The sequence below is a fragment of the Pteropus medius genome, unplaced genomic scaffold (genome assembly GCF_902729225.1).
Source record: "Pteropus medius unplaced genomic scaffold, Ma_sr-lr_union100, whole genome shotgun sequence".
In the NCBI taxonomy this organism is placed as follows: Eukaryota; Metazoa; Chordata; class Mammalia; order Chiroptera; family Pteropodidae; genus Pteropus; species Pteropus medius.
The window spans coordinates 20,033,447-20,057,422 of NW_024344240.1; the positions used below are offsets into that span (position 1 = coordinate 20,033,447).

Below are 23,976 nucleotides of genomic sequence, written 5' to 3' on the forward strand. Positions count from 1 at the left end.
ACTTTTCATTCACACCTGCTGAGAATGATCTTATTGTTACTGCCACAGGTGGCTCTTAGCTAGAGCAGAATGTGTGAGCGACCCTGGAGCTAGCTAGATGTGGATTCGAATGTGGACTCTGCTGTTTACCAGGAGTAGGGCACCCCGCAAGTTTCATAACCTCTCCATGATCATTCTCTTCACTACTAAATGGGGATGATAATAGCCACTAATTAAGAGTTGTTAAAGGTATTAAATGAGTCTTGATGCATGGAATAAATTTAGAACAGCACCCAGCTCGTAGTAAGTGCTCAATAAATGTTAGGCATGATCATTAGGGTCAGATGGTGAGTAGAACTTTCAAAGCACTAAGTTTAAGAGCCTGCGACTCTGTTGCCAAGGGAGATTACAGGACCTTTTCAAATATGGGAGCTCCAGCCCCGGGGATTGTCCAAAACCAGAGTCTTGGCGCCTGCCTTTCCTCCACTTCACTTCTCTGACCAGGGAAAACCATCCCCAGTGACAGAGGCGCCTTGGTCCCCCGAGCCTCTGACTCGTCCACGTCTCTAGCGCGCCTCCCCAGGGCCTCCCTCCCGCTTCTCCACACCTATCAGCCGCCCTCGCGCCACCCTGTAGCTCGAGCCCCTGGCCTCAGCTGCAACCTCTTGGCGCCCGGGGTCCACGCTCCCAATGCCTCGCGTATCCCCACACCCTTGCCCCCGCTCCCCGCCCCAGCTGCTCTCGTAAACAAAACCCGAGCGTTGGAGCAGCCCCGAGGGCCGACGCGTGCGGGAGCCTGCTCTGTGCAGTGTTAGCGCGCCCCGGGAGCTCGGAGCGAGCCAAGGGGCGATGGTGGCGGCCGTGGCGGCAGCGGCAGGCGGCTCAGCTTTGTTTTGAATAGATGAAAGAGGCCACCTACACTGTAACCCAAATTACGAGACCTCCCTCCTCCCTATCTCACCGAATCAAGGGAGAGGAGATGGGCGTGGAGGGAGGGCGGGCGGACAGGAGGCGGAGGGCGGAGGAGGAAGAGGATGAGGAAGGGGGCTAGTTGCATCCCACTTTCACAATGGGAAAGTGAAACGCACAAGCACACCCAACCTCTCCAGCCCTCCCCGCCTGCCTCACTCCCCCTCCCTCCCCTCCGCGCCACCCCGCGAGCGCCAGCGCTGCACAGAGGAACTCTCCGGAGAAGAAGGGCGAGGAGGAAGCGGCACCGGAGCGCGCAGGGCTTACAGCCGCCGCTGCACAGGCTGCCGGAGCGAGCCCGCCGCGCGCCGCCCTCCCCGCTCTCCTTCCCAGGCGAGCCACGGGGATGGGGCGGCCGCAGGAGCCCGAGCGCGCGCAGGAGCCGCCGCCGCCCGCGTCTCCGTCGCCGCGCGCCTGAGCCGCCGTCGCCGCCGCGCGCCCTGCCCGGGGGCGACCCCCCCAGCCCCATGGAGGTCTCCCGGAGGAAGGCACCGCCGCGCCCCCCGCGCCCCGCCGCGCCGCTGCCCTTGCTCGCCTATATGTTGGCGCTGGCGGCGCCCGGCCAGGGCGCGGACGAACCCGTGTGGCGCTCAGAGCAAGCCATCGGAGCCATCGCGGCGAGCCGGGCGGACGGCGTGTTCGTTGCGAGCGGCAGCTGCCTGGACCAGCTGGACTACAGCCTGGAGCACAGGCTCTCGCGCCTGTACCGGGACCAAGCGGGCAACTGCACGGAGCCCGTCTCGCTGGCGCCCCCCGCGCGGCCCCGGCCGGGGAGCAGCTTCAGCAAGCTGCTGCTGCCCTACCGCGAGGGGGCGGCCGGCCTCGGGGGGCTGCTGCTCACCGGCTGGACCTTCGACCGGGGCACCTGCGAGGTGCGGCCCTTGGGCAACCTGAGCCTCAGCTCCCTGCGCAACGGCACCGAGGTAGTGTCTTGTCACCCGCAGGGCTCGACGGCCGGCGTGGTGTACCGCGCGGGCAACCGCTGGTACCTGGCAGTGGCTGCCACGTACGTGCTGCCTGAGTCCGAGACGGCGAGCCGCTGCAACCCCGCGGCGTCCGACCGCGACACGGCCATTGCGATCAAGGACACGGAGGGGCGCCTCCTAGCCACGAAGGAGCTGGCCCGCCTCAAGCTAAGCGAGAGTGCGGGCAGCCTGCACTTCGTGGACGCCTTTCTCTGGAACGGCAGCGTCTACTTCCCCTACTATCGCTACAACTACACGAGTGGCGTCGCCACCGGCCTGCCCAGCATGGCGCGCATCGCCCAGAGCACCGTGGTGCAGTTCCAGGGCCAGGCGACCCTCGACTGTGGCCACGGCCGCCACCTGCTCCTCTCCTCCAGTCTGGTGGAGGCCCTGGACGTCTGGGCAGGCGTGTTCAGCGCGGCCACCGAGGAGGGCCAAGAGGGGCGCTCCCCGGCCACCACGGCACTCTGCCTCTTCAGGATGAGTGAGATCCAGGCGCGCGCCAAGAGCTGCAAATGGGACTTTGAGCCGACGGAGCACAACTGCGTAAGTCTTGTCCCCGGGACGCTGCCAGGAGCGCTCCCGTTGGGGAGCCGCCGCAGAGCGGGAGGGAGACCGGGTTAACGTTTATCAGGTCTGGGATTCACACAGCCCGGTGGCGGTCCGACGGCCGTTCTCACAAGGCGTCTGAGGCCTCGGGGGACTAATGCAGCGCTAGAGGTCCCCATAGGGGAGTGTCAAAAGGGAGGTGGAGAGGGTAGGAGTTAGGCTCAAAACTCTAATGACTGCATCCCAGTGCCATTATTTTCTGTCCAAACGTGGACGTTTGTTTTGGGACTGAGCCTCCCCACGCAGCCCCACCTACCTCCCTTCTCTAATCGCTTCCCCAGGTGTGTGGTCTTAGCAGGCATGTGGCTTGACCCCTTTCCTCAACATGGTTACCAAACACAGTGCCCTTGGCAGAGAAGCCATTGAACCTAAAGGACTTGTTGCCACACCCCAGGCCTTGTGACCCCCTGCCTCGGCCACACATGTGGTCTGAAGAGTTGGTAGCCTGCTGAACGTGGGGCAGAGCTAGACTGGAAAACAGGCTCATGTTTGGTGGAACAGAACCCTCAGCGGGACCCAGGACAAGGGGGCGGGGCTGTGGCTCCACTGAGGGTGTGCTGTGGTCTCCAGCTAGGGGGAGAGGCGGGGACGGCAGAAGTGGCTTTGTGGGAAAAAGCCTCGCCCTGGGCGAGGTGGGGTAGCGGGAGAGCAAGAGAAAGTGTTGGGGGTGCTATAGGCAGTTTTTGGGCTCCAGGTTGCCTAAATCGTAGGACTCAGAGGCACCACCCTTGTGTCGTACCCAACCAAGCAAACAGCACAGGTTTCCCTTGGATTCTCAAGCCACAGCTTGGCTCTTGAGATTGACATTTCTTTGACTGGAAAATAAAGCTGTGGTTCAAGAGGGTCCAGTTGATGAGGATTATGGAGCCATTGTGCACTTCTCGGAGGCCGTTTTCCTTCCAAGACTGCTGGCACATCAACTCCACATATGGCTCCTGAGAGGGGAGCCTGCTGAGAGCCTCCTTTATAACTGGACAGAAATCAAAGAGCAGAAATTAACGGCTACAGGTGTTGCCATTGTTTTGGTATAAAATGCGTCAGAGAGGAAGGGGAGAAGTCTCCACTTGGAAAATGTGTTGTGTTGGTACAAGTGTTGTATAAGCATATAGGGGAACATTGGCTCTAAGATATATTAATATGTGTATAGAAAGACAGTCCCACCCCACCCCCACCCACTCCTTTCTCTGCAAAGCCCATCTTACCAAATATTAACTGTATTATTCAGAGAGAAAAAAACTGAGGTTCTTTTCAAGGCTCCTTAGAATGGTCATTTGCGTCTTCCTCCTTACCAATCAGTCGTTTGCTGGGACACACACACAATGCCTTCATTTAGTTGCTGGCACAATTCTTTTTAAAGCATAAATGACACGCAATGCGCCCGAAATGACTTCATCTTGCTATGCAAATGTAATTTAATATGGAATATTTGTCTATATTAGATCTTTATACTCTAATAGTTCAAGTTTGGCAGAAATCATCTCTTTCTACTTCTCTGTTGAAAGACTTGAAAATACCTTCAAATATTACTTTGTGTCAAGCTTTAGGCATACTTGGTCTCTGGGGTTAATGACAAGACAGCTCAGAGGCCCACAGCAGGTAATAACACTGGAAGTCCAAGCTTTGCCATCTGACAGCTGTGTAGATGTATGGAGCCAAAACATTTCTCTTGACTGCCTCTCTCTACGCATTGGGTCCTGGAGGACTGAGTTCCTTTCCAAACCCAGCAGGCATCCTGTGTGCACTCAGAAGCCACGTCTTGGCTCGATCAGGTGTTCCTACTTGTGCGGGGATGAGGAGGGGAAGGGGCAGTCGGAAAGCTGTTTATCATCTTCACGGGAGCTTCTGGGAGGGAGCTGCCCCTCGGAAATCATGCAAGGGATAAACACATGCTGCCAAAAATCTGGAATTGGAAAAAGAAATAATTAAAAGAGGTCCCTCCATGGCATTTCTTGCTGCTGTTATTCATTGAGAACTCCCAGTGTGCTCAGAGCTGTGTGTTCTGAAAGACAGGGTCTCTACCCCCTGAGCTTGTCATCCAAGTTAAATAATATACTCTGGTTCAAACAATAGCATGTCATGGCTACACAGGTGGGAGCTTGGAGTTTTGCTTTTTCTTTTTTTCTCCTCGTTTAAGTAAATTCCTTGCTGCTAGTATGCATTAAAAAAAGCCTTAATGGAATTGAATTTCAAGAGGGGTTTGAATGAAAAAAAAGTAGTAGTTTTGATGAAAAGCTGACAATTTTCTAACCTATTAACTAGACAGATAAGATACTTGGTTTAACAAATATTTATTTGATGCCTGCTAGTGTAAGCAACGCTCTGAGCTGGATACACCTATTTTGCCACTGAAAGGACAGTAGTAGGTACAATCCCATTTAACGGGGTCATGGGATCAGTGTGCCCTCAGTTGTCACTCAGAACAATGATGTCATTTGGCACTTGTTCTGCATTTTATTTTCAGGTTTTGAATGTGTTTTGGAAAAGGCATGCTGAATTATAGGTGCCTGAAACAGGAGATAGACTTGAAACACTCCAGAGGGGACCTCAATAGATTCCAACAGCGATTCCTTCAGAGCAGACACAGTAATTTGAACAGTAAGCCACAGGCAGCAAGGCACAAGCGGCTGGATTTGCTTGCCTTCTCCCTCTCCTACTAGATGTCTTTCTCTTATTTTCCATCTTCAGTCAACCACAGGCAGCAAAGTGACAGGAGCGACTGGGTTACATTTTCTCGTTTCTTGGTTCTCATCTCATGTTGCTGATTCTCTTTCCCTTCATCTTCTCTTGCCGAGGATTAATTTGTGGGATGCTTGTGCAATGAGTATGTACTACTCAGCCTTTTACATACTGGGCTCTTACTTTTTCTGCCTTGCCACCAACTTTGAATCTCCTTTCAAAACAAATTTAGCAAGTTAGCTTCATCCTATGAATGTGCCAAGGCAGTCAGTTTCTGTATACCTTAATAAATAATAATAGTCCTATAACAATAATCTAATAATCCTAAGAAACATTTGAACAGCACTTCACCGTATATTATTTCTTTTGAGCCCCCTTATCAAGTCTGAGGTTGAGCCTATGAGGAGCATTCCCATTTCCCTGATGAGGAAGCTCAGAATAACAAAGCAGGTGTCAGCTTAAACCCAGGCCTTACATTCACTACTTGTGTATTTTTTCCATCACTCTGGTGCTTCTCAAACTTTTCCTTGAAAGTCCCCTAATTAAAAAGGCAGCAACCAACCTTCTCTAGGAAGTAGGGCTGAGATTGGGGGATGCCCCTCGAAGTGTGTTTTAAAACTTCACGTGGTGTTTTTTTCTTTCGTTCCATTTCATAACATGTCTGTGTGCTTGGGTTAATATAAAAAATGAATGTTTAAGTTATGTATAAGTTAATTAATTTAACTTCCTCCCTCTCTGAACTCTTGCTACTCACAGAAAGTGTACCTGAGTTTTGAAGTTTGATTGTTCCAGATTTGTTTGGCTGACGTAGCTGGGTCTTGGGGTTGCTTATGGCGTCAATATGATGGCCATTCCTTCTGTAGACGTTTTCTTATCCTCTTGGCCAATAGGACTGACTCTTCTAGTTCGTTCCACCCCTTGCGGGCAGATACACCCCCTTCTTCTACACTCACATAATTCCAAAGCCTGACATAATTTAGCTGTCACGCAGACAACCACAGAACATTCACATGCTCTCCAGCAGACAGTAGCCCAAGACACTTCCAGCTACTGTGAGCAGAAGTGATGTCCCAGGGCCACTCGGCAATGCAGCTTTCTTGACCTCAAAATCCACAGCCTTCCTGTCCTGTTTATTCCTCCTTTAATTCCTGTTATGATCCTGTCTAGCTATTTTGAAATCTATAGGCTAGATGGTGACTTTTACCCTCATATATACATCTGATACGCAAGGGTGGATTTTAAAAGCCCAACACTCACTTAGAGGGAAAAAGCAATCATAGCCACACTGTACTAGATAGCTATTATGGCCAGGCTTTGTGTTAAGCACTTTGAGTGCCTTATTTTTGGTTGATTCTCATAGACAGCCAATGAAGCAAGGACTGTAGTTATTATTTTGTAGGTGAAAAAATTGAGTCCCGGAGAGCTTTAATAGTTTCTACACCTGGTAAATGGCAGTGGATTTAGAACCTGGGTGGTCCGGCTCAAAGACCTGAGCTTTTAACCACCGCCATGAACAGTCAAGCACCATGGAAGCTGGGTTTTGGTGTCAGTGCTATCCTGTGTGGAGCAACCTAGGCCTTTGCAACTGCTCTGATAAGATTAGCTGTTTGCAGACATGAGACTTAGGATAGAACACAGAATCCTTGACTTTGAACTGAGTTTCTGGTCTGCATATTGACTGCCTGAAGTTCAGACTCTGGGAGGGTTATTGTTCCTAAGCTGTCAACTTTCACATATTGTTATCATTCTTCATATTCAGGTTTATAAATGACCTCAGAGAGACCTACAGGGCCTAGAGGGACTGCACCCAGTTTTCGTTCTTAGACACAGCCTAGTCAAAGTAAATCCAGATATCTCGGCCTAAAATCTGGGTTACTCTTGTCTTTAATAGCAGCCACAATTAAAATGGAATCCCCAGAAGGTCAGGAACCTTGTAACATTTTGTTCTCTGTTGAAGCCAGGGTACCTAGCATAGTATCTGGTGTGTAGTTGGGACTCGAGAACTATTTATTGAATTAATAAATGAAGGGTCTTGGAGGGCCATGTGGGAAATTTCCGTAGGTAGCGGCAACACTTTGCTGAGTCTGGCCCCCTCATCCTCCCTTAACCATTGTGTTTTCTTAATGTCTGATGTGTTAGGGCCTCCTTTTTCCTAGCCCTAGGCTATCTGGCATCTTGCACTCCCTGGCGCTTCCCAGAAGTCCCCGTTCATTGGAATGGCCAAGCCTCTCGTCTTGCCAATCTGGGAGTTACCTTTAACCATAGAAACCCAACATGGTTGGAATTCGTATGGTATAATTTCATAATATACGTGATCATGCCTTTCAGCAATGAGAGGAAAGGGCTTTATGCTGTACGTCAGCGGTTCTAAGAGTGCGGTCTCTGGACTAGCATCATCAGCATCACCTGGGAACTTGTTAGAAATGCAAATTCTGGGGCTTCACATCAGAATTACTAAATCAGAGACTCAGAGTGTGGAGGTGGGACTGGAAATCTATGTTTTAACAGCCGTCCTGGTGTTTCTAATATATACTCAGGTTATGGAACCACTGCTGTAAGGAAATGTAATTTTTTTTTTTTTTTGTATTCCAGCTGAAGCACCTGGGATAAGAACTTGTCCCTTTTTTAAATTTTATTTTTTATTTTTTATTGCAGTTTAACTTAGGGCCATGTAAAGTAACTAGTTCATCGCATTACATTATTTTTCTTATTCTCTTCTAACTGCTCAAAGAGAATACCTAGAAAACTTTCTAAAACCCTTCAGTTTTTGAGTTTGTAGTCTGAGTCTCTAGAACCTGTGGGTCATGGTTTAATTAATTCCTATTCTTGCACACAACAGTGTATTTGCATTTCCTTCCAGGATGTGGGGGATACTTTCAGAGTCTTCCATTCTTCTGTACTCCAGAACCAGTTCCACACACTGACATTCTCTTCGAGGGTCTATCCTTTATAGCATCAATCCAAACACCAATTTCTAAGTCAGGAACAGTTGGTTGCATGAAAAAAATATCTACTTAAACAAGCTAAATATGGGGATGGAGATTTAGTGGACAGAAGCATGCGGAATTACATAGAGATCTAGGGATAGGAGCCAGTACTGTACTGTGGTTAAATGCACAGACTTGGGAGCCGGGTCAGCTGGGACCAAAGCTGCCACTTACCAATTGTGTGACTTTGGGCAAATTGTTTAACATTTCTGTGCTTCGGTTTCTTCATTTATAGAAAGACATCCTGTTTGCTTCATAGGATTATTACCTGGGTTAATGAGTTAATATGTCTAGGATGAACACTACTCAATCCATAGTATATGATATGTATGTATTTTCTATCATCACCATCATGTATTCCAATAGTAACAGGACGGGGCTCCTTGTGATGGAATTGGAAGCAGGTTCTGGACTCAAGGCAGCTTTGAAGGAGCTCAAGAGCAGCAAGTGATGGATGCTCATTCTAAAATTTCCCAGTCAACATGACCTAGCATGGCTGCTTCTCTCAGTCCTACCAGATGGCCTCAGCTTCCTCAAATGTCTGCCCCTCAACACTTCCACCTGAAAATGCCACAGTCAGCCTCGTTCCCACTCTACCTGTCAATAGCATTTAACTTTCTGCTTTGGCTACCCACTGACAACTTTCTATATTATTTAGTTCAAATTACCAAGAAAGAGATTTTGCTCTCACACCATTAGACCTCTCCTTCACAGGAGGCATTTGTTGTCCTTGGACCAGATACTGACCCTTGGTCCAATCAGAAATGGGTCAAACTTGTGATGGCCCCAGTAGATGCAGTGGGCAGATTCCCGTAGGATGGAATGATGGAAGAGCTGCACCATGTTGACTACAATAGCATGGTGGCATCTCTATCTCCGTTCAAGCTTCTCGATGGCCTCTGCCTTCCTTGAACATGTGGTGGCACATAACTGATGAAGGCCTGCTCTGAGAAATCCCAAAATCTGCTGGGGGACAATTTGTAGGCATCATTGGTCTAACCTGTTTGTGGAAACAGGGTAGTGGTAAGTTTTTTTTAAAAAACGTGTTCATAGTTTTTCTTAAATTAATTTTCTATCTTGATGAAAAAGCTAATTTTTTTACTGTCTCAAAACCAAGTATTTTTACATTAATAGTTTTGTAATTTCTAAAAATTATTTAAATTTTTTTTTATACTGTCACAAGATTGTGACCCTTATTTCACAGTTTCCATCGTTGATTTTCATATCAATTTGTCTACTCAATAGTTAAACACAGTGTTCTCTTTGGAGAAGGTATGAGAGAGGTTTTGACTCCAAACACCCTTACGCCACCGCCTGGGCCAGGGCTGGTCATGCAGAGGTCAGCAACTTTTTCTGTAAAGGTCAGATCATCGCTATTTTAGACTCTGCCTAAAATGACTCTGCCACTACAGTGTGGGAGCAACAATGGACAATACAATACAAATGCACAAGCAGGGTGATGTTCCAATAAAACTTTATGGACCCTGAAATTCAAATTTCATATGATTTTCACTCGTCATGAAATATTCTATTTCGATTTTTTCCAACCACTTAAAATCTAACATTCTTACCTCATGGTGGGCCACTCAAAAAACAGGCAGGCCAAATTTTGACCACAGGTGGTATTTTGTCAACCCCTGATGTTGTGGAAAGAAAGTAAAACAAACCTTTACAATGCAGTAAGACATTGTAAGTAAAACAAAAACAAAAAATACTGGTAGCCCCAAGAAGGAGCATTAAACTCAGCCTGGGGGTGGATCTGGGAAGTTTCAGAGAGGTGATGCTGAAGCTGTGTCTTCAAGCTAAGTGGAGGAGGCAAGGAAGGAAAGTTCTAGAGAGAGTAACAGCTTGTGCACAAGCAGGAAGTTGCAAAAGCTTGTGAACCACAGGTAGCTCACCCTGGCTGGGGAGTGTCCAGAAATGAGTGTGCAGGTCCAGATGGCAAAGGGCTTAATGAGACAGGCAAAGATGGCTGGATTTTATCCTGATGGTCAGTGGTTTTCAGACTTTCCAAACATAGCCTTTAAAATACATCTTAACCAAAAGCTAGATACGAGAAAAAGATTATCAAATCATCATTGACTTGCTGCTCTGAGTGAGACCGTTGCCACGGAGCTGGGATGAAGCAAGGGGTTGGGAGGTTCCTAGAACCCTGTGACTTGCCCCAACCCCACCCATTGCCTGTCTGTGAGTCATCTCAAAGGAACTGCCAGGACTTCTGAGCAGGGTGTGAAACCCATGGCTATGGCTGATGGAGCTGAACAGCAGGGCTATAAGCCGACATGATCTGATTGTGTTCTAGAAAGACTACTCGGAAGATAGAATGGATGAGGCAAGATTGCAGGCAAAATGATTGACTAGAAGGATGACCACTGTGCCAAGCACTGTGTGAAAATATTTCTATCAGTGGTAAATAGAGTAGACAATAAACATGTGGCAAATAAAGAAGTTATTTTTATGTTAAAGTGATAGTGAGAGCTTGCTGTGTACCCAGTGTTCTCAGTGGGTACTTTATCAATATTCACTCATTTAATTTTCACCACAACCTATGAGGTAAATAATATTGCTTCCATTTTACAGATGAGGAAACTGAGGCATAGACTGAGATTGGGGCTATGAAGGAACTAAACAGGTGTTGGGGAAGGTTTCCTTTATGGAGGTTGAGTTCACACCAGGAAGATGAGAGTGGGTAGTTATGGTCGTCGCCATGGAGAGCTGGGAAGTGAGCAGACGAGAGAAGAAGTGTAAAGGCTGAAAGGAAGGACAATTTGGTCAGTTCGAAGAACAAAAGGTTAGTGTGGTTGAGTTGAGGGAGGTGGGGAGGGGAGGAGGTTGGAGAAGGAGCAGCAGCTCGATCCTGTAGGCCTTGCAGGCTGCGGGAAGGAGATTTTATTTTATTTTTTCTCAGCACAGAAGAGCTTGAAGAAGGGAAATGAAATGATTAGATTTGAATTCCCAAATAATGGCTGCTCTGTGGGTAATGGATGAGAGATTGACCCCAGTGGAAGCAGTGAAACCTATAGGAAGCTCTTGAAGTAGTCCAGGCAGAAAATAATGTCACCTTGTTCCGGAGTGGTGGTGACACATTTGGATGCCACGGATTGCAATAATCCAACTGAGGGATGCTGAAGACCCAAACTGAGATGGTAGCAGTGAGGGTTGAGAGATGAGATTGATGAAATAGCTTTTTAAGATGTAGAATTGAGAGGTGTTCATGACCAATTAGAAGACAAATTTTTTCATTTTTAAAGTTTGTGTTGATTTTTAGATGCCTTTGGGACACCCAGGAATTGCCACTAAGCAGGCACTTGGCAATGAAGTTAGGAATTAGGGATTTGCTCTGTAACTTTGCAAACTGCCTCCCACACGGGACAGGATGTGCTGGTCTCAGTGCAATGCTGTTTGTGGTGGATGTGACTTGAGGGGAGTAGCGGGGTCTGTCTCATCTTCGTTTCCCAGGCATCCGTAAGGCTGTGTAATAAACACACAGTGGGCCCTCAATAAATGTTTGTCAAACTAGGAAGAAGCTGCACCTCGTCTAGTGGAGAAGATTATAGCACGTGGGATAAGAGTTTCCAAGACACTGGAGCTATGTTTATAGCAAGCAAAAAGGCCAAGGAAGGGGAATCTCCTTGTGACTCTCACCTTCGAGGCTGCATTCCCGGTCATTCCCCCACATCCTTCCCCCCAGCCTGGTCTGGACAGAGTCTTCTTGAGAAGCATGTTCTCTTAACACCAGCTGTCTCTAGTCAGTGCTCATTGACATCCTCCTGAGGCCTCTTTCTCCATCAGTGACTGGGGTTTAAAATTAGATTCCAAGTGCCAACCCTGGTTTCTCTGAGGCAACAGAACGGGGTAGATAGCCCAGGTTAGCCGGTAGTTGTAGGTGTCACCAAATACATGCCAGCGCCCTGTGTGTAGCAGTGCCTGCATGCCCCTTAAACCAGGGGTTCCTCACCCCATGGAGCCCTCATGCTGTGGACCTCTGGCAAAGCCCGTAGACCCCTTCTCAGGAAAATGATTTTAAGTGCATAAAATAAAAACAATTGTAAAATGAACCAATTATATGTCAAACTATTTCCATTTGAGAGCTAGTAGTATATTTTAACACATTAAATAACAAGATCTAGGAGCAATAACTACCATAATTTCACAGTAAAGAGAAGCATAAATAGTATTTTGAGATATCTGAGTCGATAATCAAATGATATGAAAATATCTGATTTCTTCTGGTGACAAAGTCACAGGTTCAGTTAATACCACTGTGCCCTACATTCATAATTGAAGGTACTTCCAAATTTCAGTTACAGTTTGCTAAAATAAAGGTTTTTTTTCTCATCCAATTTCATGGATTCCCCGAATTCTACCCATGAACTGTGGATGTCAGTGGAACTCCCCCTCCAAATGTTCATTTCAGTTACCAAGTGTTTTTGAAACCAAGGACATGAAACGTAAAATGTTGCGTTTTGTTTCGAAACTTATTTGATTGGTTTATTTCGACAATAGGGGGTTTATTCCCATTTGTATTACTGATCAAGACTTGGCCATGAGCAAGTGCTCCATAAATGATGGGTGGGTGAAGAAACCTCCGAAAGGTTATATGACTGCCAGACTCATAGCTCATAAGAAATAGAGCTTGAACTTGAACCCACCCACATTATTTTTTACTCAAATTCTCTTGTTCTTTCTATTCTTCCATGCTACTATTATGCTATTTTTATTTTAAAGAGTTAACTCAATAAGAGGCACGTTCATAATTTATACTATTCTGATCATGAGAAGGAAAAGTCCTATTTTTTTAATCAGATAACACCTAAAGTACTTTGTTTACTTCTCGGAGCCACATTTTAAGTACACTGAATCTGTGGCTGAGATGGCAAAAGCCCCAGAAACTGTCTCTTATAAGCTATCAAGGAACCATGGATATGAAATTTAGAGAAGGCCAAGATACTATCATGTAGTTTAGTATTGCTTTCCAAGGTAGAATTAAGGCCCAGGGTTTACAATGGGCAAATTTTGACTCAGTTGAAGAACTCTGTAATATTTAGGCTTACTCAGCAATGTGCCATGGTTGCCTGTTGAGATATTGACTGAAACCATTCAAACATTGATCCATGTATTTATTCATTCATTCAATAAATGTTTATTGACAACCAATTACATGCCAGATGCTGAGGTGTATGGTCTGCTTCAAAGTGTAGAATAAGATAAACTATGGTGGAGCTGAGTCTGTTCAGAAACTGACAATAAATAAAATTTTTAAAACAGTAATTATAAGTATTTCATAGGAAACAATAAGGTGCTATGATTCAGAATAATAACTGGGGTAGGAATGGGAAGCTCTATAGTCATGTGTCCATGAGGAAGTGCCATTGAACTTGGAACCTGAAAAATTAAAAAGACCAAACCTACAAGAGAGTGAAGAGGGAGGAGGAAGAAACTAGAAAGAGTAGCATGTGCAAAGGCTCTGAGGCAGAAACATGTTCAAGATTCTAAAAGAAAGCCACTGTGGGTATTGAAGCAGAATAAAGAGGAGCAGTGACAAGGAATAAGTTTGAAGAAGTGGTCAGAGACGAGCTCATGTAAGATCTGGGAACCATTTGGATTTAATTTTAAGTGTGCTAGGAAGCCATTGAAGAATTTTAGGCAAGGGAGTAACATGACCTATTTTTTATTTTAAAGGATTACTCTGGTTATTGGATGGAGAATAGATTATAAGTTGAAAGAGAGAGACCAGGAGCCTCTTGGAGTAGATCAAGAATGAGATGATGGGAGCTTGGACTGAGTGGAGACCATGAGATGAAGAAGATAGGCTTGAGATTACTGGGAAATTCAGCAGAGATTTTTCATGTATTGGATGTGGGGAGTGATGGAAAGAGGGAAGTTGAGGGTCATTGGTGGTGCTGTTTACCATGATGATGAAAACTAGAGAAGAACAGAGTTGAGGGAGGAAATGTCTGGATAACCATCTTCCAGCAACTCTGAAACCTTGTGCTAGATTGCGTTGGTTCTCAAAGGGGATGATGCCATTTATTTAGTGGGTATTTAGAAATGTGGGGGACAGAGCTTTTGCATAGTCAGCATGATGAGAGGGCACTATTGGCATTTTGTGGACAAAGATCAGGGATGCTAAAAGTCCTGCATTGCCCAGGACAATGCCCACAGTGAAGAAATGTCCCATCTGGAACACCAGTAGCTACTTCATGGATAAACGTTGGTGGACTGAGTCTCTTTCGACTCTAAGAGTCTAGGAAAATACATTTTTCACACTATCAGCCATTTATATCTTTTTGTGAATTATTTGAATCGGGTTGTCTTTTCGTAAGTAATCGAAATTAACCATAGGGAAGGATGGAGATTTAGATGGGCGATGGAGAGTAAAGCAGGTAAAAAGAAGGATAAATCTTGGAGAGTGGGATGTGGCAGTAGGTAGGGCTCAGAGGCTGGAGGACACTGGGACCCTTGGAAGGACGAAAGAAGGGAACGTGGAAAAGCAAGTGAGAGGATGTGAAATACAAACTTTGCCACTTTGTATGTGTCTTGTGGCTGCCTGATGTAGAGATGCCTGCCTAGCTATGTCCCCAAACTTCTCTTCTCCATTCCTCCTGTACTCTTGGAACTTCTTCTCTTTCACATTTGAGTCCCCAAAGTAAATTTTTCCTTCAGATAGTCAGAGAGATGCTATAGATGAACTTAGAACCCGATTGATGCTATATACTCTAGAAGAATAAGGAAAAGTGACAGGAGCCTTAATGGCTAATGAAATCACAATCTAACTAGGGTGAATAATTGTTCTTTCTTTCTCTTAAGCTTGATAAAGATCATTTTCTAAATATTTTCACACACATGATTTCATTTGAGCCTCCCAACAATGCTGATAGACAGGGCATGTGTGTTGGAGTGTCCATTTTATAGATTCTATCATTGAGGCTCAGAGACTTAACTTGCCAAGATCAAGCAGCCTGTAAGGGACAGAGCAGGGGCCAGCACTTGGGCATAGGGCTCCTGCTGAGGTTTTCTAACTGCAAATGAGCCCCTGGGCTAGTAATAGAAAGTGATGAAGAAACTGCTTCAAAGTAAGTCTATGCCAAAGAGTAACAGAATACAAAATTAGCTGCCCAAGAGGCATTTTATCAATGTGTAAGAAGTTCATGGGGACCCAGTTGGTATTTGCCCTGGCCTCATAAGGAAAAACCAAACTAAGAGTCCTCTTAGCACCTTGTGGGCAAAAGACTTCACTCTTGCTGGGTCCCCAATACTTGAGGCCCTACTTCTGTGTACATTCCCTCCAGCTGTTCCCATAATAACTGCAGCGTGGCTGTGAACACCCTGCACGAGCTTTGCTGAGCCAGGGAATCTTTTGCATTGTAGGGGCAGAGCCAAAGTGCTACTCAATTCAGAGGGTACCATTCACACCCTAGAACACATGAGCGGCACCCCCCGGAGCTGCACAGTACACACTGAGGGTGTTTATTGTCAGCGAAAGATAGCATGGAGGTCAAGCTATTTACCTCACTGCTCTGTATACTCACACACACATGCACACATGCACACACACATCCATGCACGCCAGCACTAACCCCTTCTCAGTAGCTTCCATTCTACTTTGGTATATCAGGCCCAAGGCTCTCTTGTTTTCTGCCCAAACATCGTTTGAGACAAAGTAACTTTTTCCTCAAACTAAAAAAAAGTTTTCCTCATAGAGAGGGCTGAAGTATAAGGCGTGACGTTATGGTGAGACATGGCAGGCAGGAGAAGCAGAATGACAACTGAGGGAACCAAGAAAGCCCAAAGGGGAGACAAGGTTTAGAGTTAAATCAAGATTGGATTTTGTCATGAAAGGCAGAACTGGCAAAAGCATCATTACATGGCATTAACCTTGTTACACACAGACGAACAAGCAGAGGCTGGGATTCAGAAATAAATTACACATAATAAACTAGACAGAATAGGCTGAGAGCAACATTAATGATTATGCCCTGAGGGGAGAGAAGGGCAAGAAGGAAAATAGGCCCAAGAAACAGTAAGAATAACCTCTGGACACAGGGGGCCCACTGCACTGTTGCCCTCCCCCCAACCTTTTTCTGCTTGGCTCCCTAGGTATTAACTTCACTTTTGTGAGAAGGTTTCTCTGGGGCCTGTGTTTCTTTTGTTTTCATTTGCTGAAATGAGCATAAGAAAGCCATTCAGAGGGCTCCCTTTTCCATTCAAGGGGACCTGTCCATTTCTGTGTGTTTCCAGCACAAAAGAATCCATTTCCATTCAACCAGAGCAGCCCTTAGGGTTTACGTGAAGGCCAAGCCCGCTCTTTCCTATTTTCTTCCAGGCTCCCTGTCGTAATTGGCTATACAATCCTGACTCTGGCGAGCATCCTCCAGGGGGAGAGAAATAGGCACTGATCCAGCTCCTGGTCACTCGTAGCTAAGGAAGAGCTAGAGTCTAGCACCAGCTCCAAACAAGCCATGACTCTCTCATTTCTTACACAATGACTTGCTTTTGGTTGCAGATAACAGAAAACCTAATCAAGAACAGCTTAAACCATGACATCTGTTGTTAACTTAGTAAAAAGTCTAAGGTCGGAAGTCTTTTCTCAGTCATGTCCTCAAGAACCTAGGACTTTTCATTGTCCCCCTGCACCAGTCTTAGCATGCTGATTTTCATCCTCTATCTTGAGTATCATTCTGTGCATGATGGCCCCACACGACTGATTCCAAAGGGATGAAGTGGTGGGAAGAAGGCAAATGGGCTCACCTTCAGAGCCTCCTCTTACCAAGGAGGAAGCTTACTCCCAGAAGCCCTGCAAAAGTACTTCTTGTATCTCATTGGCCAGAACTGGGCCACCCCTAGATTCAAGGGTAGGAAAGCGAGTATCTGGCAATGGGGAATGGGATTACCATTACACTCGGCACAATCATGGTTTGCCCAGGCTTAGGTTTATTGCTACCTGAGCAAAAGTATGGTTCTTGTGACAAAGAAAAGAAGGTGGGAATACTGCCATGGGTATGGCAGCAATTATTTGTGCTTCAAAATAAGCTAACAATAGAAAACATGGATTGTATGTTATTACTGGCCAGACACTGTTCTAAGCTTTACTGAGGCTTGTGTACTAACTCATTCAGTCCTCGTAAGTCTATGGCGTAAATGCTGTTATCACTTCCATGGAGAAGGAAACTGAGGCACAGAGAGGTTAAATAATGTGCCCCACATTACTTAGCTAGAAGGTGATAGAGCCAGGATTCCAACCCAGGATGTCTGGCTCACTACCCTACACTGCTCCTCTTAGGTAAGATGATAAAATACTCCAAGTAGCACATAGCAGGTACATGTTACTACTAATGATACCAGCTAACACTTATCAACATGTTATTATTTCCACTATCATTATTACCTCTTCTTCATAACCACCCTACTAATCAAATTTCATCAGCCTTATTTACAGCTGAGAAAGCTAGCCTATGACAGGGTTAAATAATTTGTCCTGGTCACCTAGCGGGTGAGAACCAAGCCCCAGTGCAAATCTAACCTCTCTGGCCCCTTGTCCCAAGCAGTTTGTTCTGTGCCACCAGCTCTCCAGTTTGGGAACACTGATTTCATGGCTGTTCTACTTACCTATGCTGTTGATCAAGGACTTCATTTGGAAAACTGCAACTGTTGAAGTCAGAAGTCAGGGAAGGACACCAGAAAGACTGAGATGGAAATTCAGAAGCAGTTTTTTTCTTGTTCCCTTTCAGCTCTTGAGCTGCCTCTGTGTTTGGAGCCAGTCTTTCACAAACAGTATCTCAACCCACGTCAGCAAAGGCAACCCATGGTTCTTGGCTAATCAGAATAGCTACAGTATTAAGCACCTACTATATGCCAGATATGGAAGTACACTGTCCCATTTGGTCCTTGTGGATGGATGTTCAACAATCCACAGTCACTCCTCTTTCTGTGTCATGAGATGAGAGAGAATGGAATCCTCTAGCCAAAGATAGTGGTATTAGAACATTCCAGATGGCCAGAGATGATGCCCTGTTCTCTGAGTTAGCCTCTCTGCTCTTCTCAAATATTTAATAAAAGTAACGAGCATGGTTGGCCGATGTTAAGTTTGAACAATTTTAGTTTTATTTTAAAGCAAGATGTGTGATGTGGTTTCTTTTTTTACTTAAAGGTCATCTGATTTTTCTTCTGCTCATAGTCTCGAGGCATCCTTATCTAAACAGTGATCTATTGTTCTAATCATAGAACCACAGAGATTTTTTTCCTTAACTTTAATTTTAATAGGACAGTTCCTCATCTTCCCCAACTGCATGAAAAGTATCTTTTAACGGGGAAAATAAAATCTCTAATAGGCTTTCCAAAAGTCTTCTTAAACTGGGTTCACTATGGAATATTTTATGCAAATAAGTCACTTTCTCCCTAGGTTATGACATCTTTTCCTTGAAAAGTGATCATGGCATTGGATAAATCCTTACTGGCTTATCTCTTCCTCACAGCGCAACTTCAACAAAGAAATATAGATGGCACTTTTAAAGGCTTCAGAAATCAATTTAGTCCATGGATCCATTCAGTATAGATGTTAATGAAATTTGGTTGGTTAAAAAAATAATGAATATTTAATAAGACATAAATTGAAAGACATAAACACTGTTGGCGATAATATAATGGAGTTAATAAGTCTCAGCCTCCCCCTGCCTAAACCCCTTCCCAAAACCGGGTGATTTTAGGATTCATGGTGATACTTACTGAAGTTTGCCAGCTCTCTCATTGGCTGAAACTTAAATGTGCCTTTGAAAACCTTAGTGCAGTTGGGAACTGAGCTCTGGCAGATAAAGTATGCTATCACACTGTGCTCAGTAGCTACAGACGGCAACGACTCTTTCTAGCTCTGTATCTTCCAGATACTTGTATAACAAACTCAGTTTCCTGCCGTTGAAGGCAGGAAGCAGCATGAAACACTTCATGCCTTTAAGAAAGAAAAAGACATTTTGGCCAACACTGTCTGCTCTGGGTTAAAAGAGGAGCTTTATTTAATGATCAGGAGCAAGCATGTGATTACGGCCTCAGACCATTTAAATGCCTTTGGGTGGGAAGTTAATCTTTTCGTTTCTTCTTCAAAGGCATCAGCACCAGGTCTCGCCGTTGTGTTCAGTTCCTCTTCAGATCTGTGGCTCTGTTGTTCCCCCATCCATGACCATATCTTTCCCTCTCTACCCTCTGAATGAATTACCCTGTCTTTGGGCTTCACATTGTACCCTTCATGTAAATCGAGAATCCTTTCTTTCTGTCATCACACCCAATAGGATGGTCCGTCTCACATCTAGCAAAATGGCTTGTTTAACCTTGCAGAAGCCAATCCCTAGCTAAAATAAATTGCAGCAGAATCCTGCAAACAGCCAAGTGTAAGATTGTCTCCCTCCCAATTCAGCAGTGGGCTCTCTCTTGGCAATAAAGTAGAACTCAGTTTCATATATCAGCTGAGGGAGTGTTAAATGGATGGCTAGCTCACTGCTGGCAATCAATACATGTTAATACATAGTAAACAAATGGCTTTCTATGGGCTGGGCAACCGTGGTGATTTTGCAGATAAAAAGGATAAGAGGTTGTTCCTGGGGATCTCATCTAAGAAGACGTATTTGGGGCTCAAGTAGGATCCTTCCCAGGTAGGCATGAGTGACATTTAATCATCGTGAGAATTATCGCTGTTAAAAATTATCTTTTTTTTTTTTTATTTGTGCATTTGTGTGTATGTTCAGAAAGAAGATGAACCTGAAAAAGTCCAACCAATCGCATCGTCTACCTTGATCCATTCTGACCTGACATCTGTTTATGGCACCGTGGTAATGAACAGGACTGTTTTATTCCTGGGGACTGGAGATGGCCAGTTACTTAAGGTTGGTTTTCTATGCCTTCTTCAGTGTCAATTCTGATAGTGATCCATTTTGTGCTTTTTGATTTTTTTATTCGTTATTTTTTATTGCTTCTGGGTTATATACGACAGTATACCAGCTGCTTTGTGAACTCCTCAGGGACCCTCGGAAATAGCCTGAAAGAAATTTCTAGAAATCTGCATATAATAACCTTCCTATCCACATAACAGAGCACGAGATACTTGTTTCCCGGCGTGCGGAGGATATTTCCCCTTTCTTACTCATTAGATGCCTGAGCGAGGTAAATGGTGGTCTGGCCCCCACCCCATCCCTGGCTCACCTCCCTAAGACATTTAACCTTTGAATTTTATCTCTTTTATAATGGAAATGTACAAAGCACCTGATTTCTCACAGCTTCAAAGAGATAAGTGATTATAGGGCTTGAAAAGAGGGGAAAGAAACAGGTGTTCCTTCCCCCCAGCCCACTTGCCACCCACAGAGGGGGTTTGTTCTCTGCCCTTTGTGCCCACACACCCCACGAGAGGTTAGGGATCTGAAGGCCTTTGAGAGTCCCTTGACTTTCATCTCCAAGGACTGTACTTTTCCACTCTCTGGACTCACCACTGGTCAGGCTGAGATTTTTTATTCACTTGGGAGAGGGGCAGTGAGAAGGAGGAAAAAAAAAAATCGGAGATACGTAATGACTTGTCTGAAATAATGTAGTGGTTATCTTTTCAATTTCTCAGCAGACACTTACTGAACACCTCCTGTGGCCTCCACCAACATTCGTGCGGGAATCGCACTGTTTCTGTCCCCCTAGGCTGACATTCCTTTGCCTCTCTGTAGCCAGTCGATTTACTATAGTTCAGATTCTAAAATAAACATTAACAGATTTGTTTTCCCAACTGATCTCTCACTGATAACTAGCCGTGTGACTTTAGGTAAATCGTCTAATCTCTCTGAGATTCCATTTCCTCATCTGTAAAATGAGATTGTACTAGCTAACCTGAAAAACCCCTTTCTTTCCGATGATCTCCAATCCTGTCTTCTGCGCTCTTATCCCCCACTCTAGCCAAACCTACCTGCTTGCTCTTCTCCAAATGTGCACTGTATAGTACTGTTCTCACACCTTGACTCACACTGTACCCCATTTCCTGGATTGTCTTTTTCTCCCCTCTGCTTTATTGAATCCTAGGTCTTTATGCTTTGGCTCAGATCAAATTCCACCTTGTCTTTGAGGACTCCTAAGCCTGTAACGATCATGTTTTCCCTTCATCTCCTGCAATACTCACTATCTGTATCATTCTTTTGGCTCATTACAGATGTCTCGCTTTGATGCCTAAACTTTTCTCTTGTGTTGGTCTGGCCTTCCCAACTTGATTTTAAGTTTCTTGAGAAGGGGGCCATGAATGCTCGTAGCCTGATACAGTGCGGAGTGCTCGGTAGGCATTTGATTTAATCTGTTTTCTTTGGAGAAGACCCAGTAACATATGGGAGGGAGTTTGTTTGTATACACATTCTTTTAAAATATACATTGATCATCTTTCCTGTTGTGTTAGCTTTATTTCCCAGGGAAAGGTAAACACCCATCAGTCATTCTATACAAGTCGCTCGGTACCATGAGATGACGTCTGTAGCTACAACCTGGTCAGGCCAATTCAACCCGTTAACCTGGCAGAAGTTCCCATCAATCCTTACTGCCCTCCTCACCAATTATCTCTTCAGATTCGGGATATTTTTGACGAGTGTTTTGACAAGAACACTGCTTCCCCAAAGCTGAGCCAACCAAACTGTTACGTGGTAAATTGGAGGTGAAGGAACACTTGGCTATAAATAGTTCCCCAAGGGAAGGCCTGGTTTCGCCCCTCCTGTTTGTTCATCCCAGCAGTCCTTGTGCAGCTGGGCAGTTTTTAGAGATGTTGTGGCACACCAGAGGGGTGAGACAGCTGCAGCTTCAAGCTGCTGAGGAAGAAGTAGCCAACGGAAGTCTCACTCTCAGCCTCTGTACGGGGTACCCCCTCAAAAGCCACATCTATGACCTTGTTTTTAGAGTCTGAATAACAAGGGCAGGTTGGTTTTTATTTGTTTTGTGACTACTAACATTTATACAATACTTCCTATGGGCCAGTAACTCTACATGTTCTAGCTAATTCTGTCTTCCCAGACTCAGTGAAGTAGATATATAAATCCCATTTTACAGATGAGGAAACTGAGGCCCAGAGAAGTTGGATGATTAGCCCAAGGTCACACAGTGACAGAGCAGGGCTTCGATCCTGCAGTGATTTCAGAGACTGCATTACTATCCCTCATGACTTTATAACCTCTGCCCCAGACACAGGCTCCCACCCCCTGAGGATCCTCTCAGGAGAGTGGCACGCGTGTTGATATGGGGTCCCTGGTGAGGAACCAATGCTCCTGGGGTGGGTCCAGAGGTCTTGGAGGCTCAGCAAAGAATTTCAGCTTGAGAAGAAGGCAAACCATCTGACCGAGGGCGAACCTCACGGGCATGATAACTTCCTGGGAATTAAAACCCACCCCAGCTTATCCCAGGAAGCTTCCCTCCCTCAGAAGGAGTCTGTGAAGGAGGCATGTGAGATGATTTGGTCCCCTCAGGCTCCCTAAGACAGCCCAGCAATTCCCAAGACTTCCCTTTGCATCTCGTGTGCAGATTCTTGGATGGAGCCCCTGAGAGACTACCCAGAGTCCTGAGACCTGGGACTGCGTAGATGAATGGGAAGAAACAGATAATCCCCAAATCCCTTTTATATGAAAAACTTCAAGCTTCTCCCTTGCCAGACTTGTCACCAGAACTGTTAGAAAAGCCAAGCATTGATAGACACAAGTTTGGCTTCTTATTCGTTGTTGCAGAGTGAAGGTACTAATGAGCAGTGAAAAACAAAACCCAACCCAAGGCGGCCAGCGGGAGGAGGAGGAGGGGAAAGAGGGCTTGGATCAGCTGCAGGCTGACTCATCAGTTTCCCAGTGATCAGGAGCTGACGGCACTGTAGTATATGCTTGTTTGGATGAGAGGCAGGAAAAAGTAGTTGGAGGCCAATTGCCATTTTTTAACCACCACACATACACACAGAAAAAAAACCCTGACTTCTTAAATCTCTGAAAACCTCGTGGAGTTTTCATATAATTTGGTGCAATTTTAAATATGTTATTGTTTTAGTGTAAAAGTAATATATGCTCATAGAAAAATCTGTAAAGCAGCAGGTGACGAGGGGGAAGCAGAGAAAAAAATGCCCCTAGTTCTGTTATGTAGTGGCAACTGCTGTCAGTGGTTTAGATTTTGTTTTTTACATTGTTGAGGTCAGACTCTATCCAATTTTGCATCCTTTTTTTTTTCAGTTATGAGAGCAAATGCTTACATTAAAATGTTATGACAAGCCTTTTGTAAATAGTATTTTTAAATAGCTGTATTGTATTCTGTTATGTGGAAATATTACTTTGAGCTTAAGCTGAAATAGTGAATCACTTTTAAAGTGTCTTTAAAGATATGCACTTCTTCCAAGTGATCCAGCACTACCTCCAAAGGTAAGACTTTACTGATGATAAGTGGAAAAACTAAAGATTTGACAGTGTGCTAATAACTTTACTGCCCTCTTTCTTCTGCATTTATTCCCAAGTCCCTTTATAAGATTTTAGGAAACTGAAGGAATTTAGAACTCAAAGAGTCCTTTGAGAGTATCTAATCTGCCATCATATTTTGTCAACGTGCATTCCTAATGGTTATAAGACAAGTTATGTCCACTTATTTCCTCATTTCACTTTTTTATTAAACACGAGTGCATTCTATAATTTTTCGGCGTCAGCGTCTCCGCTGAGATCAGCTGAAAAAGTCTGGTCACACTGAACTCAGCTTTTCGGAATTTATATCACACATGTTCCATAACCAGGACACTGAAAAGTGTACCCATTTTTTATAAACACATGCTG

The 23,976-nt window shown here is 45.2% G+C and overlaps 1 protein-coding gene across 2 annotated transcripts in view; it reads left to right on the plus strand.

Moving 5' to 3' along the window:
* Positions 1-998: 998 nt before the first annotated feature.
* PLXNC1 (plexin C1) overlaps positions 999-23,976 on the plus strand; it is a 139,278-nt gene continuing 116,300 nt past the window's right edge. For both annotated transcript variants that reach the window (XM_039869055.1, XM_039869056.1), the window contains exons 1-2: positions 999-2,459; positions 19,921-20,058. In XM_039869055.1, the coding sequence (XP_039724989.1) occupies positions 1,014-2,459; positions 19,921-20,058 (1,584 nt within the window). In that variant the 5' untranslated portion in view covers positions 999-1,013. The remainder of the gene's footprint in view (positions 2,460-19,920; positions 20,059-23,976) is intronic.